General features: G+C 39.2%; 1 protein-coding gene across 4 annotated transcripts in view; it reads right to left on the bottom strand.

The window, feature by feature from the left end:
- Nucleotides 1-833: 833 nt before the first annotated feature.
- The window catches only part of ZFAND4 (zinc finger, AN1-type domain 4), an 85,308-nt gene continuing 69,427 nt past the window's right edge, over nt 834-16,714 (bottom strand). For all 4 annotated transcript variants that reach the window (XM_006757146.2, XM_015559669.1, XM_015559670.1 and 1 more), the window contains 4 exons: nt 12,650-13,804; nt 11,584-11,638; nt 2,351-2,468; nt 834-1,369 (listed from right to left, as the gene is read on the bottom strand). In XM_006757146.2, coding sequence (XP_006757209.1) covers nt 1,234-1,369; nt 2,351-2,468; nt 11,584-11,638; nt 12,650-13,804 — 1,464 coding nt within the window. In that variant the 3' untranslated portion in view covers nt 834-1,233. The remainder of the gene's footprint in view (nt 1,370-2,350; nt 2,469-11,583; nt 11,639-12,649; nt 13,805-16,714) is intronic.

The raw sequence follows: 16,714 nt of genomic DNA, 5'->3' as shown, positions 1-16,714 counted from the left end.
GAGGGAGGGCGGGTTCAGGAGGCAAGCTGATCCATGATTCTCTCATCATTGATGTTTCTATTTCTCTCTCCTTCTCCCTCCTCTCCGAAATTAATAAATATATATATATATTTAAAAAGCTCTAGTATATTTACATAGTGAAATACTATTCAACCACAAAAAGAAGAAAATCTTACCCTTTGCAGCTGTACTGATGGACCTGGAGAGTATTATGCTAAGTGAAATAAGCCAGTCAGAGAAAGACAAATACCATATGATCTCACTTACATGTGGAAACTAGTGAAAAATAAACTAACAAAATAGAAACAGAGGCATGGATACATGGAACAGACTGAGAGCTATCAGAGGGAAGGGTTTGGGGGATTTAGTGATAAAGGTAAAGAGATCAAGCAAAAAACAACTCAAAAATTATTTTAAATAATCAAACTCATAATGAAATTGAATATTTATTTTAATTTCTCCTGGTAATAGCACTCAACATATAAGAAAAACAAAGCAAGTTGTGAGATTTTGTTTTTCAAAAATTTAAAAGTTGGGTTCTGAATTTAATGGCAACAAGTGGGACATCCATTTTAAAACTACCATTCAAAAAGTAGTATTTTAAGAAATATATACTATGATTAACATGATGTGTTTTATAGAATGGATACATATCCGAATGCCAATGTGAATATGGAAGAATTATATGTATTAAAAACACACTGGAAAACCAAATGTTCTTTTTTATAAAAAGCAGCTTGAAATAAAAAGGAACTTGCTAGTGAACTGAATAAACTTTCACACATGGTATTTTTCTTTTACAAATCCCCACCCACCCCACCCCCACAAAAAAAAGTGGTCGGTTTGAATAGTGCCATTACACGACAGGTCATTTCTGTACAATGTGGAAGACAGTTATGCAGTCAATGGACACTTCTTAAAGTGCGTCTTTTGAAGACTTGTCTAGTAAAATTGCAATATCAAATATATAGGTACTTAACATAAGACATGCAACAACAAAGCTAACTCATTTAGTTTAAAGTTTTTAAAACTACTTTTAAAACTTTTGATTCACCAAAAAATAGAGATGTCAAATACAGTAGCATTCTCATTCTCCAACAGTGTGCATTGTATGCTTTTGTTATTTGGTAAATCTTTTGGTATAGAACAAAATTAATGCAGTCTAACAATATTTCTTCTGGCTGTCACTGTAATACGACTTCTCAGGCAGAAGAGTTAGGTGCAGAGCAAGAGTTAGATTTTTGGAAGTTTTGGTGCATTAACCACAGGATTTGCCTCCTGTAAGTATCTCCTCCCTGCACTCTTGTAATCATAGGTGCAGCCATGAGTTTCTGCATAGCGATGAGATGCACAGAAGTTGTTTCCACATCTAAAGCACAAAAAAGTTCACATGAATAGTCGCATTTTTATTAGAGGCTCTTCTCTGGGAGATCAGCGCTTGACTTCAGGGAGTCCAACAGGAGCCCTGTGGTACTCTTGAGCCATTTCAGCACGGGCATTTCCCGTCTGCTTATAGACAAGCACAAGCACCACCCCCAAAAGAACAAGCTAATTGTCCATAATCATGAGAGTTTATAATAAAGAATCCATTATGGAATGAAATAGGGTGTAGACCTTTGGGAAGTAGTAAAATTGCAAAAACTGATAAATAGTCCAACTATTTAAACCTGGGAGAACTATGAATTTCTGAAAAATTTGTCTGATAGGAAAATTAAATTATGTAAAAACTAACTAAACCACGAATGGATTTAAAAAATATTTCTAGCAACAAGATAAGCTGTTCCCATTTGAATAAAATACACTCTAAAAAGCAAGAGTTATTTTTAATATTTGTCCTCAACCTAAGGGCAGACACTATCCTTGAAGCATATTAATCTATACTAATGAAAGAAATAATTATGGGTAGGAAGACATTCATTAATTTTTATAAATATATTATTCATCTGTTTTGAAATAAAAAGCATACTATATAATTGTTAAAATTTATACTACATTAATTTTAAATGTAGTCCTTTCTTATTAAATTTAAAATAGAATATTAGAGGGATTCTTCCAAGCTGTATTACAACAACAAAAAATAAGTATATCTATCATAAAAAAAAGTATAGTCTCCCATTGGTTTAAACCTTCTAATTTAAAGGGCAGGGCAGGATCTCATGAGTTTGGAAATTCATGAGCTATCTAGTTGCTCTTTACTTCAGCCAATTAGAAGGAGTTAAACAGAGGTCTGCCATATGAACATCATCTTCATGATGTTCTGAATAACCAACTTAAAGAACATTTTACATTGTATTCCCAAGTTGGGCTATCACAAAGAAAGCATCTCAACTTTTCCAGCTAGCCAACCTGCCTGCATTCGTAGCTAGTAGCCAGTCCAGTTTTCTTCCCACAAAGAAAACAATGCTTTGCTGTTTTCTTCTTTGTTTGAATAGGGGCTTGCACAGGTGGGAGGAGATGAGTACATTCTCCTGTTTAGAGAAAGGAAACCTTGATTAATACAGGCATAAAATTCTAAATGTGAAATGCTATTAAGCAAAACACAAGCAAACTTTTACTCCATAAAAATTAATTTGTACTATTTTTTTATCTAAAATTATTTATAGAATCTGAAAGTGAAGATGCAGAACTGTTATATGTTTAAGATGTGGAAGGTTTCAACTAACTGTGACTCATATTTTTAGAATGTGTGTACACACCAACACAGTAGTGATTATTTCTAGGACAATCAGCATATATAAAGTGCATTAAACTTTGACAGTGAATCAAGAAAAATGTCTGATTCAAAACCATTTTTATGAGGCCTCTGAAAAACAACATAATATGTAATATAGTCACCCTGTTTTTCACACCAAGAAGGAGGAGCAGAGTCTCATGAAATTGTTCTTTTAGTCATAATTATGCCATAGAAAGCAAATTCAGCAAGAAAGTTATTTATTCTTTCAAAACTTCAATTTGTTCATGTTTAAGATACCGGAACATCTACTTTTATCTCTAGACATCTAAGTGTTTTAAGGTCAACTCAGTTCTAATATATAAAAAGCATTCTAGAAATTTTAAATGTTATAATTATATAAAACATACTAGCAATAATTACTAATATGGTTGATTTCACAGTACAACCTTTTCAAAAAACATTTACTAAACTCTGTACTATTGTAACATTTACTAAATTTCATACTGTCATATTTGTTACAAGGAAGAATAAATCTATTTCTTTACTAAGTGGAATGCTTTTAGAATTGAGCAAATTTCCAACAAACCCCTCCTAAGTAGAGAGGCTCAAACTCATGCCCATAGTTGCTACAACAATGCAAGTACATAGTGCTTGGTAGCACTTAAAGTTCAAGAAGCAAGAGGCAAAGAAAACAAAAACAAGGGGAAGGAATGAGAAGGAAAATTGCTGTGTCAATGGAGAGGCACCTATTTTGCGTGTGCTATTGAGAAAGGTTTGATAGGCCTGGGCTTAATGTTTATATGGCAGCTAAAAGTCTCTAAAAATTCTTCAAGAGTTCAAAAAATTTGATTTACAAACACACCTTTTTTCACAACCTGGATTGGGTGCTGGATATACCAGCCTGGCAAAATCACATCTGCTCTATTACCAGTCTAAAATGCATGCCCAGATCTTGCCCCATACTGGAAACATTTGAAACAACTAACTGGATGAGTCTAATAATGCTGGGCACCCATTCAGCATTCACTTTCTTCTTCAAGTGCACTTAGCTATTAAGAACATTTCACACAGGTGATGGGATACTTTCTACATCTTAAAAAGTAAAAATAAGGTACACATTTCACAGCACACAAAAGAAAGGCACATACTACTGGATATCCTCTATCAGCTCATCAAAGGGCACTTATCACTGAAATTCAGGTTTAAAAGTCTCCTCTAAATAAAGTAAAAAATCTATTGATGATAGAGCTTAGTTCAGTGGAGTCATATTTTCATTTTTTTTTCTTTTGTTAGGCGTGCTTAAATCAATGTTTCCCAAACTTTTTTCACTCAAGAACTCTTGTGAATGTGCTAAGACAGAGAACATCATTGTATCAGGAATGAAGCGGCACCAAAACATAACTGCAATCTTCTATGAGAACAGTTTCCATATGCCTTTCCACCCATTAGAGAAAACCATTCTGTAGTCATCTACTCCCGGCTAATATATAGGTTTCATACAACAAATCAGAAAAAAAATCAAAGTCCTCAGACTGGCATTCCAACTGTGCTATGTCCAACATAATACCTAACTTTCCAAAGTCCTTTACCACATCGTGTCCACTCTGAATGATGCACCAGACACATTACATGCACAGTCTCTTCTAAAGTGCTCTATTCTACTTTGCCAATCTAAGAAAACTCAACTTATCCTATAAGAAGATATCAATCATCAACTCCTCTCTGAAGCTTTCTCTCAAATATGTGTCATACAAATCTTTAAAAAGTCAATAAAGTAATGTTGATGTGAAGAGTTGCTTTTGAGAAAAATATTAAATATATTTGGATTAACTCACTTGTTTGGTATTTCCAGGTCTAATATTTTATCTAGCACAATGATCTATAAAAAATTCACCCTTCTCCTGACCAGTTTGCTCAGTGGATAGAGCATCGGCCTGCTGACTGGGGGGTCCCGGGTTCGATTCCAGTCAAGGGCATGTACCTTGGTTGCGGGCACATCCCCAGTAGGGAGTGTGCAGGAGGCAGCTGGTCGATGTTTCTCTCTCATTGATGTTTCAAACTCTCTATCCCTCTCCCTTCCTCTCTGTAAAAAATCAGTAAGATATATATTTTTTTAAAAATTCACCCAACAGAAAATGCAGTCAACAAAGTAATAAAGTAGTGCTCAAGATGCAAGTTTGGTAACCATCTACCAAAATGATAACTAAAGCTATAAAGAGGATAAAATTTCCAAGGGAAACCCAATAGTGAAAAGCAAAGAGGACCAAAGAAGAACTTAGTAGGTCAATTAAATAAAACTTATACCAAAACTTTCACAGGTTCTTGTAGGTAATTCAGAATGATACAGTTATTACTGAAAGGAAATGGCAGCAAGTTACAGAGCTCTAGCTGTAGGAAGCAGCAGATGGCTTGACCTAAATGAAGTCAACCAAAAGAGTATATACCAGAGGGCTGGCAAAACAAGTACAACAGAAAAATGAGGTTAAAATAAAAATTTACAACAATGTGATAGACCAGAATGAGAGAGGGAAAAAGAGAGTTTGAGAAAAAGACCAAAAAACAAAAACCCATTTTAAGAAGGATGGCCACAGCCCTGGCCAGTGTGCCTCAGTTGAATGTTATCCTGCGCATAAATGTTGTGGGTTCAGTCCCCAGTCAGGAGGCCTACATGAGTCAACCAATTGATGTATCTCTCTCTCACATTGATCTTTTTCTCTTTCTCTCTCCGTCTCCTTTCCTCTCTCTTTAAAAAAATAAGTAAAAAACTTTTTTTTCTTAAAAAAAAGGATGGCCACAACAATCAGGATAAAAATACAAATACAATCCAGCATCCACAGGATTTGAAATTTTGGAGATCTTTAGCAACCTCAGCAACAGAAGTTTCAGAGGAGCAGTGAGAAGAGAAGTGAAGAAAGCACTGAGGCCTGAATTAAAGTTAAGAGAAAAGAAATAAGTGAAACACAAAAGGCCGAGCTGTGGATTAGGACAGGACAGACTTGAATATGGATCAGGAAAAATAATTATAACATTAAAAGTGAATATATTACAATAATCAAAACAGTGTGGCACTGGCATAAAGACAGTCATATAGATCAGTGGAACACAATTATAGAATCCAGAACTAAACCCTCACATATACGGTCAAATAATTTTTGGTAAGTGTGACAATACCATTCAATGGGAAAAGAACAGTCTGTTTAATTTAACAAATGGTCTGGTAAAAGTGAATACATACATGGGAACAAGTAAAATTAGACCCATACATTATACCACATGTAAAAATTTATTCAAAATATATCAAAAACCTAAATGTAAGACCTAAGTCTATAAAACTTAACAACAAGAAACAAGCAACCTGATTAAAAAGTGGGCAAAGGATTTAAATAGACATTTCTCGAAAGAAGATATATGAATGGCTAAATATACATACAACAAGATACTCAGCATCACTAATATCAGGGAAATGAAAGTTAAAACCACAATGAGATCCCACCCCACACCTGTTAGGATATCCACTACAAAAAAAAAAAAAGGAAGGAAGGAAAGAAAGAAGGAAAAGAGGAAGGAAGAGAGGGAGAGAGGAAGGGAGTAAGGAAGGAAGAAAGAAAAGAAATAACAAGTATTGGTGAGAATGTGAAGAAATTGGAAACCATGTACATTGTTGGTGGGAATGCAACATGGCACAGCCACTGTAGAAAACAGTATGACTGACAAGCATGGTTATGCTACACAAAAAAGCTATCATTTAGAATCAAAGGACAAATAAAGAGCTTCACAGACAAAAAAAGCTAAAGGAATTCATTACCACCAAACCAGTATTATAAGAAACTACAGGCCCGGTGCATGACACTCACGCACTGGGGCGGGTGGGGGGTCCCTCAGCCCAGCCTGCGCCCTCTTGCAGTCCGGGACCACTCAGAGGATATCCGCCATCCAGCTTAAGCCTGCTCCACTTAGGGAGCAGGCCTAAGCCGGCAGGTAGACATCCCCCAAGGGGTCCTTAGCGCTGCCACAGAGGCGAGAGAGGTTCCCGCTACTGCCGCTGTGAGCCTGGCTTCTGGCTGAGTGGTGCTCCCCCATGGGGGCGCACTGACCACGAGGGGAAAGCTTCTGCAATGAGCATCTGCCCCCTAGTGGTCAGTGTGCATCATGGTGACTGATCATTCTGCCGTTCGGTTAATTTGCATATTAGCCTTTTATTATATAGGATGATAAAGAGGCTTCTTTAAAATATATATATAAATATCTAATTTGAATAATAAAATGACAGTAACTACATAGCTATCTACACTAATAAAAAAGATGCAAATTGACTGTACCTTCACAATGCCCACCAACCAATCAGGAATCTGTATGCAAATTAACCCAACAAAAAATGGTGGGTTAATTTGCATACGCAGGTGTCAAGCAGCCAGGGGCGGGGCAGGATGCTTGCGTCATCGCCATGGTGACGATGCAGGCATTCCATACTGTCCCAGCCGCGCCGGGCCTCTGGGCAGCTTGGGAAGGCGGAAAGGAGGCTCCGGGCCACAGCAAAGGCAGAAAGGTGGCTCCAGCCGAAGCAAAGGCAGTGTCAGCAGCCAGGGGAAGAAAGGTCCATTCTTGCATGAGTCTTCATGCATTGGGCCTCTAGTCAACAATAATTGTAAATGTAAATGCATTAAATATTAAAATCAAAAGACGTAAGGTGGCTGAATGGATAAGAAAAGAAGACTCTTACATACACTATTGATGAAAGACTGAATTCAGATGGAGAGACACACACAGACTGGAAGGGATGGGAAAAGGTACTCCATGAAAATGGAAACAAGCAAAAAAGCGAAGGTAGCAATTACTTACACCAGACAAAACAGATTTTAAAACATAGGCTATAACAAGAGAAAAGTAGGACCCAGCAATTTCACCTCTGGGTATTTATCCGAAGAAACCCAAAACACTAATTTGAAATGACATATGCATCTATATGTGCACTGAAGCATTATTAACAATAGTCAAGATATGGGAGCAACCTTACTGTTCATCAATGGATGAATGGATTAAAAAAGTGCTACATTTACACAATGGAATATCCCTCAGTGACAAAAAGAAATGAAATCTTGCCTTCTGGAACAACTCAAATGGACTGGGCCTAGAGAATACTGTGCTGAGTTAAATAAGTCTGACAAAGACAAATGCCATATGATTCCATTTATATGTGCAATCAAATAAATAAAAGAAACCGACAAACAAACTCTTATATACAGAAAGCATTTTGATGGTTGCAAGATGGAAGGAAGGTTCGGTGGAATGGGTGAAAAGGGAGAAAAGATTAAGAAGTACAGATTGAATGGACAGAGGAGGTAAGAAAGGCAGGTCCAGACTGAAGCTGAGTTCACACTCCTAACAGTGAACTCTGAGGTGCTCTGATTAAAAAATCAGATTTGGAACTGGTGGAATCCAGCCTTGTTACACAGCTGCACCCTCTCACGTGCACCCACACTCAGCAGAGAAAGCCACCAACTGCAGATCACTTGGTAGCTCTACACAGTACCCCAGGGCTGATCACAGGTAGTGTCTGACATTAAGCTGTGCTGGAGTTCTTCTCAAAAGTCCCCAGAACCAGCACACCCAGTGGCAGGCTTCAGACCACACCAGAGCACAATCCAATTAGCTTCACAAGTGGCACATCAAACAGGAGATCCTCCTGGGCACCAGACACGGCCAATTCCCCTTTGTGGAGTCAGCTGTCAACAGCTGCTTGAACACTGTTGTTGGGGTCAATCCTCATAATCAGCCAGCCTGACAGTCAACTCCACCCACAAACAGGCCAACAGCAATCAAGACACAACTACAACAAGAGGGCTCACAAACCACACAAGAAACATTCTTGGAGCATCCAGTACAGGTGACCAGGGAGATTATGCCACTGAGCCCCAGAAGACATCTTCTATATAAGCCACCATACCAAGATTGGGAATCACAGCAGATCTACCAAATACAGAGAAACGAATACAGCAAGGCAACTAAAATGGAGGCAAAGAAACATGGCCCAAATGAAACAACACAATAAATCCCCAGAAAAAGAAGTAAATAAAATGAAGGCAACCAAGCTACCAGATGCAGAGTTCAAAACGAAGGTTATAAGGATGCTCAAGGAATTTAGAGGAAGAATGGATGATCACTGTGAGAACTTAAACAGAGTAAGCTTTATCCCTTTTTATAAGGGATATAGAAACCATAAAAACAACGGGGGAGGGGGGGTGAGGGCATGAGCGGGAGGGGGGGATGTGGTGACAGAGACACATATGTAATATCTTAATCAATAAAAAACATATTAAAAAGCAAAATAGTCATAGCCATTGTAACTATAGAATAGGGAATATAATCAATAATATTGTAATAACTATTTATGGTGTAAAAAGGGTACTAGATTTATCAGGTAATCACTTTGTAAACTGTATAAATGTCTAATCACTATGTTGTACACCTGAATCTAATAAAACATTGTATGTTAACTGTAATTTAAAAATAAGAAAAGTATTAATAAAAAAGAAAGAAAACAGTGTGGCAGTTCCTCAAAAAATTAAATATAGAATTACCATATGACCCAGCAATTCCACTTCTATGTGTATGCTCAAAAGAATTGAAAGCAGGGTCTCAAAAGGATATTTGTATACTCATGTTCATAGCACTATTTATAATAGCTAAAATGTGAACACAAAACAAGTGTCTACCCACAGATACACAACAGATAAGCAAAATGTTTTATGTACATACAATGAAATATTATTTAGCCTTAAAAAGTATGGAGATTCTGACACATGCTACAACATGGATGAACCTTGACATTATGTGAAGCAAGCCAGATACAAAATAACTACTACTGTATGATTTCACTTATATGCGGTCATTAGAGTAGTTAAAATTATAGAAACCGAAAATAGAATGGTGGTTTCCAGGGGCTTGAGAAAGGGGTAAATGAGACAGTATTTAATGAGCTCAGTGTTTCAGCTTTTCAAGATAAAGAGTTCTTGAGGTGGATGGTGGCAAGGGTTGCCCAACCATGTGAATGTACTTATCGCCATTGAATTAGACATTTAAAATGATTAAAACAGTAAATTTTGTCATGTGCACTTTACCACAATAAAAAATTCTTAAAAAAGAAGTGGATATATTAAGACTTTAGGAATCAGAGCGCAGCTGAGTGGCCAGGAAGCCAACCCCGGAGGAGCGGCCGGCAGCGGGCCGCCGCACCCAAGAGTTGGGGCTATCCTACAAACCCATCGCCCCCGCCCCCAGCAGCACCCCGGGCTCCACCACCCCCACCCCAGGCATCATCCATGCCCGGGCCCTAGTCAGAGAGTGCCTGGCAGAGACAGAGCGGAACGCCCGCACGTAACAGGAAGCACCTCCGCCTCGAGTCTGGACCTTTCCTGGCCACTGCAGGGCACCTGCTTCTCCCTGGCCTTCACTCCGAGTTGCACTTCCTGTCCTGTGTCCCTTGGTGGGTACTCTCCAGGAACCAGGGGGTGGCTCTCACTCGTTGGCAGCACTAACTTGGAACCCCTGGAATAATACTTAGCAGCGAGGTCACTGTGAGTCCCACTCATGAGCTGCCATCAGTGTGGATGCAACTGGAATTTTCTTCTTGCTGTAGCCCCCACGACTCAGCACTTACCCAGGACTTCTCACCACTTTGTCCCAAACCCCTTCCCCCCCAGCAGGCCTTCTGAAGGCCTGTCACCTCCCTGCCTTGCTCCTGGGCCATAGCCTCTCTTTTCTCAGTGTGTCTTTTGCTAAACATGCCCTTTTTTTGTATAAATAAAAGATAATTTGGAGTTGTAAAAAAAAAAAAGACTTTAGAATCTTGGGTTTTATATAGTGAAAAAGAAACCCTAAGGATCTCTTTAAAGACATAAAACTCTCCCTGGCTAGTGTTGCACAGTGGTTGGAGAGTTGACCCAGGCACCAAAGGGTGTTGGGTTCAATTCCTGGTCAAAGGCTCAATCAAGGGTGAGTCCTTGGGCTGCAGGTTTAATTCCAGTCAAAACATCTGCAGGAAGCAACCAATCTCTCTCTCTCTCTCTCTCTCTCTCTCTCGCTCTCGCTCTCGCTCTTCCCCCTCCCTCCCTTCCACTCTCTCTAAAAAAATTAATGGACAAAATATCCTCAGGTGAGGATTAATAAAAAGAAAAAAAATACATAAAACTTACATAACAACCATAATATACAAAATATCCTTTGGAACCTTGGGCTATAAGGGTGGTATATCTTTGTAATGAGTATCCTATCCCTAGTCTGAGAGTTTCCTATCCCTAGTCTGAGTATTAAAACACAAAAGATGATGACAGTAACAGCTGCCTTGGAAATAGGACTGGTTGGTGAACCTTTAAGGCAGCGGTTCTCAACCTGTGGGTCGAGACCCCTTTGGCAGTCAAATGACCCTTTCACAGGGGTCGCCTAAGACCATCCTGCATATCAGATATTTACATTACAATTCATAACAGTAGCAACATTACAGTTATGAAGTAGCAATGAATATAATTTTATGGTTGGGTCACAACATGAGGAACTGTATTTAAAGGGCCAGAAGGTTTGTCAAAACCCACCCAGCAACCCAGCATGGCTCTAGAGTGGCCAGTGCCTGGGAGCATTGGGAACCACATGTTAATTCTTCACTTATCTCTTCTTTTCACATAGACCATATTCCTTCCCAGGCAGCAGACATCTAAATTTCATTTTAGTTTTATTTGTCAAATACGTCCTACAGTCAGTTCCAATAGTCATTTTCTTAAGTGGAGCAAAGTTTAGGGAGAGTTTACTCTGTACATACTACAGAGAAGGTTCTTCGCATTTCTGTGAAATTCAACAATATGCATAATGATATGATTATTAGTCTTATATTGTTTTTAAAATTATCTATAGCTTACCTACTCTTTTACCTGCTGCTGCATTATTTCCATTCATTCCAATACCACGGGCAGACTACAATTGAAACAGAAAACATCTATGGTGTGAGTTAATGGAGAACAGAATTAAAGATCACCAAGCATGGAATACTTGTACTTTATTACAAAAATGCTGTTGGACTTCATTTGAAATTATCTAACCAAATTTTAATTAAATTAACTTGGAACCTGATTCTCATATTCAGCAATATTGTACTTATTACTTATGTTTAAAAGAGTATAATTTAATGGCTCAAATAACAGTTCTCATTGGGGGAAAAATTAATTAAAATAGCATTTAAAAATACAGTATTTCCCCCCTTATCCATGGTTTTGCTTGCCAGTTTCAGTTACCAAAAATTAACCAATATTTACTCTGAAAATATTAAATGGGAAATTCCAGAAATAAACAATTCACACACTTTAAATTGCATGAGTAGCAGAAATCTCACTCTATCCTGCCCAGGATGTGAATCATGGTTTTGTCCAGAATATCCAAACTCAGTTGATCTCATGTGGGCATTATACCATCTCACATTATCACAAGAAGGGTGAGCCCAACACAATAAAACATTTTGAGAGAAAAATCATAGTCACATAACTTTTATTACAGTATATTGTTATAACTATTCTATTTTATTAGTGATTGTTGTTAATATCTTACTGTGCCTAATTTATAATTAAACTTTATCACAAATATGTATGTATAGGAAAAACATAGTATATATAGAGTTTGGTATTATCATGGTTTCAGATATCCACTACAGGTATTGAAACATATCCCCCACACATTGCGGGGGGTGGTGGTAGGGGGGCTGCTGCAATAAGTTGTCTACACAAAATTATTTTCAAGTTACAGTTTGCAATTTAGGACTATAAAATTATTTAAAAATCAACTATCAAAAAGATTTTCTAGAAAATAGATAAAGAAACTATTACAAGAAGTCAACCTTAGGCCTCCTTATTTATGTAAACAAAAAATAAACTTTAAATATGTTGAATCATTACAAGGACAACTACTACAACATATTGAAAAGCAGATACTTACTAGATAAAAATCTGTAGATTCTAACTGGGGAGAGCTTTTCCTAACGCATTCTTCCTGAAAATGCTGGAGGTTTGTAGACAGCCCAATTCCAGAGGTCCGAAGCCTACCTACCCCACGCGAGCTCTGTAACCCGTCTCTGCTTGCGCTCCGGGCCAGCGAAGCAAGAAAACCTATATTATTTACACAACCGACAGGCTCTTTGGAAGCCTTGTTAGCCATTTCTGTGATATCCCGAGCCTCAACTTTAGAAATAATATCAGATCTTTTCCCAGGTGAATCAACTTTAACAGCTCGAAAGCGAGTAGTCCTAGAGAAAGAAGAGTCAGCCATATTTCGAACATCCAATGACCGGAGCACATTTTGTGAAGCAGAAGACTGGAGAGTCCGAGACTCAAAACATTTCGACTGTCTCTGTGGCTTCACCAGAGAATGATGGAGTGACATTGGTGTAGAACAGTGAAGAGGTGACAAGAGTCTGTTCTTGTGAGGACTTAATTCACGGTTGTTGAGAACTGTAGTCTCTACTGATTCACCACTCAACATTCTCGCAACATGTTTAAGATGCTGCTCTGTAGCTTTCAACCCTTTGTCAGGATTTACCTTCCGTGTGCCTTCTAAGCCGCTGCTCTGCTCATCAATATTTCCTTCTGAAAACAAAGGAAACGAACCCACTTCAGGTAGAAGGGATTTTTCAGTTACACACTCTTCAGGAGCCGGAAATAAAACAGTGTCATCCTCATTATTAGGTGACAAATTTCCTGAAAAGTGCTTTGTCCGCCTAGGCAGGGATGGTCCAAGATGGAGCATAGAATCGGCAAACTCTTTGTCATTTTCCAACTCCACATGGGGTATTTGAGGTGACAGTTTGGTGCTGCCACTGGAATGAGGGAGTGTGTTACTCTCCCAGTTAGTATCTTCCTTGAGGAAATCACCAGCTATAGATGATATGGGCCTATCAGCAACGGGCAGGGCTGTCAAACTTGCAATTGCATTGCTGGATGTTTCAGGCAGACAGGCATTCCCAGGAGATGGTGAACAAGACTGCCCGATGTGGGGGAGAACTCGTAGCAATCTGTGCCGAGTAGCTGCCGTGGAACTGCTAGAAGATCGAGGAGCTACAGGTGGGCGAGGTTTTACCTTGACAGCTTTCTTAGGCTAAAAGAAAAGAGTGAATACATAATTCCTTTACATGAATTCATTGCATTATTCATTTATATAACTCATTTTATGTGCCCATTAACAGAAATTAATGAAGGAAGGAAATGTGATTTGCTGTAACACACTGGCATTTTGATTACCTTAATTTAAAATATTAAAATATTAAGCTTATGGTAGAGAAGAATTTTGCTATCTTCATTAACTATAATTTTCTGAGAATAATTTGATTTTCTCGCATCTAATTATCAGACTTTGGCTGTAAAGAAACATCATTGATTATATTAGATATGACATTGCTGACCTATTTTAGATCCCAAACAACTCTTACTAGTAAGATGAGTAAGTGGTTGGCAAGGTAGGTATTGCAGACAAGAGTTAACAGAACCAAACTGCTATCCGTGAACAGCCCTGCCTGCAATGCTGGTCCTTGGCTGGTTCTGGGAACTTGTATTGAAGAGGGTTGCCTCCCCCTGGATGATAAGAGTGGCCCATTGTGCTTAACCAGTTTGTGCAAACAATATGGTTTATGCCAAACACCAGCTTTTCTTCTGGGAGTGTGTAATTTTGGTACATGCTAGGCAGAGGGTGTCTACATAAACAGCCTCTAATAAAACACCCGAGCACATTCTCCAATGTGCCTCCCCGGTAGACAACATTCTACACGCGCCGACAAAACTGACTGACAGAGGAATTAAGTGCATCCTATGAGACTCCACCAGGAAAGGATCTGGGAAGCTTATGCCTGGTTTCCCTTTCCCTTTGCCGGTTTTGCTTTATACCCATTCCCTGTAAAGATCTTAGCCAGGAACACAACTATATGTGAGTCTTACGAGTCTTCCTAGCAAACCTTTCAACCTGGGGGGTCTCTGAGTCCCTGATACAGTAGGTTCTAGATTTTAATAAAAGTATCACAACAATTCACAATGTTACGGATAAAATTGAAAATTAAAGATGATATGAGTATCCAGATGGAATGGAATACCTGACGACATACCAATACTTCCATCCTAGAAATATAACAAAAGCTAGATAATTCAGTGGATACCATTTGAGGCAAGAAGTAAGGAGCTAAAAATCCCAAGAAAAAAGAATGTTGGAAAGATATGCTGGCTCCTATAGCTGCTTTTATCCTAGGGCCATTGTCTTGCAAATTTGCAATTCTATACACAGCACAAATATTCTTCAAAAATGAAGGTGGCCTGGCTGGTGTGGCTCAATTGATTGGAACGTGGTACCATACACCAAAAGGCTGTGGGGCTGTGGGTTCGATTCCTGGTCAGGAGGGCACATACTTAGGTTGCACATGGGAAAGGCAACAGATCGATGTTTCTTTCTCATATTGACGTTTCTCTCTCTCTCTCTCTTTATATGCATATATGCATAGCCCATGGACAGACAGTAGAGTGGTGAAGGCCTGGGAGGGGGTTGGGGTGGGGTGGGAGTAGGGATCAATAGGGGGAAAGGGAGGACATATGTATTATTTTCAACAATAAAGATTTAAATAAATACATACATACATACATACATAAATAAATAAATAAATAAATAAATAAATACAGGTGTTGACTTCAGGGCTGTAGAGATTAATGGTGCTTGCCTAAATCTGAATTTCTCCATGAATTTTCCAAACAACCATACAGATCAACAACATAAGCAAATAAAATCACCCATAAACCATACCTTCATCAAAACTAAAAGACAGACAAATTTAACTTAAAATTACCTGTAAGTAGGAAAATACTCAAATCCAGTAAACTCATCTGCAAATCCTATGCCTATGGTGAGAGCGTAGAACAAGTCAGAAAGGAAGAAAGGAGGGAAGGAGAGGAGAGAGAGAGGAGGAAGGAGAGGGGAGGGAAAAGGGGGGGGGAATGGAGAAGAGAAAAACAGATGTGGATAAACTAGGGCTAATGGAACATAAAATAAACAAACCCAAAAAGAGAAAATCCCACTTCATTATGAAAAATGCTGAAAGCAGCAGGTTCAATATCCTAGGAAATAGAAAAAAAGTGACTTAAACTGTTCGAGACCTGAGGCGACAGCTTCCAGAAGGCACCACTTCTCTAGCAAGTGGGGAGCTGGAAGGAAAAGGCACCCATTTAGAACTTGACAGTGAAGGTTTTGATCCCCACTCAGGGAATGTCGAGAGGAAACCAGGCTGTGTTTCTCACATTGAATTTTTTCTCTCTCTCTAAAATCAATAAACGGAAAAACCAAGATGGCAGTGTAGGTAAATGCCCATACTCGCCGCCTCCCACAGCCACATCAAAATTACAACTAAAATACTGAACAGTCATCATTCAGAACAGTCTGAAAGCTGGCTGAATGGAAGTCCTACAACTCGAGAAGTGAAGAAGGCACATTGAGACAGGTAGGGGGGGCGCAGAGGCATGGAACGGGCTGGTCTGGAGCGAGATCTTCGCTGCGGAGGCTGCCCTGAGGAGCAAGGGGTCTCAGCCCCACACTAGACGCCCAACTCAGGGTTCTAGAGCTGGGAAGAGAAGTCCCCATAACTTTGAGCTGTAAAAACCAGTGGGGATTGTGGCTGCATGAAGTGGAGGCTGCTGGAGACCCAGGTGTTTCTCTTAAAGGGCCGGCGCACAAACTTACTTGGACTCGATCCCTCTGAGCTCCAGCACAAGGCAGCTTTGGGGTTCCGGGACACATACTGGGAGGAAATGGATTGTCTGGCATCGGGGCAGGAACTCCAGGACAGCTTTCTCCCAGATGATGGCGCTCACAGGGGTCATTGTTCCTGTGCTGGCACCTCCCCTGTCACAGGGCTGACCAGCAGCCATATATGAGTCTTCATCAGCCAGGCTCACACTTTGGCTCCACTCTGGTGATTCCCTGAGACCCTACCCCATTCAATTTGCAGCTTTCCCATCTGAATGGCCTGTACTGGCT

Source organism: Myotis davidii, unplaced genomic scaffold (genome assembly GCF_000327345.1).
Source record: "Myotis davidii unplaced genomic scaffold, ASM32734v1 scaffold854, whole genome shotgun sequence".
NCBI classification, from domain to species: domain Eukaryota; kingdom Metazoa; phylum Chordata; class Mammalia; order Chiroptera; family Vespertilionidae; genus Myotis; species Myotis davidii.
Note: the sequence above shows the minus strand (reverse complement) of the source record. Positions and strands in the feature narration are given on the sequence as shown.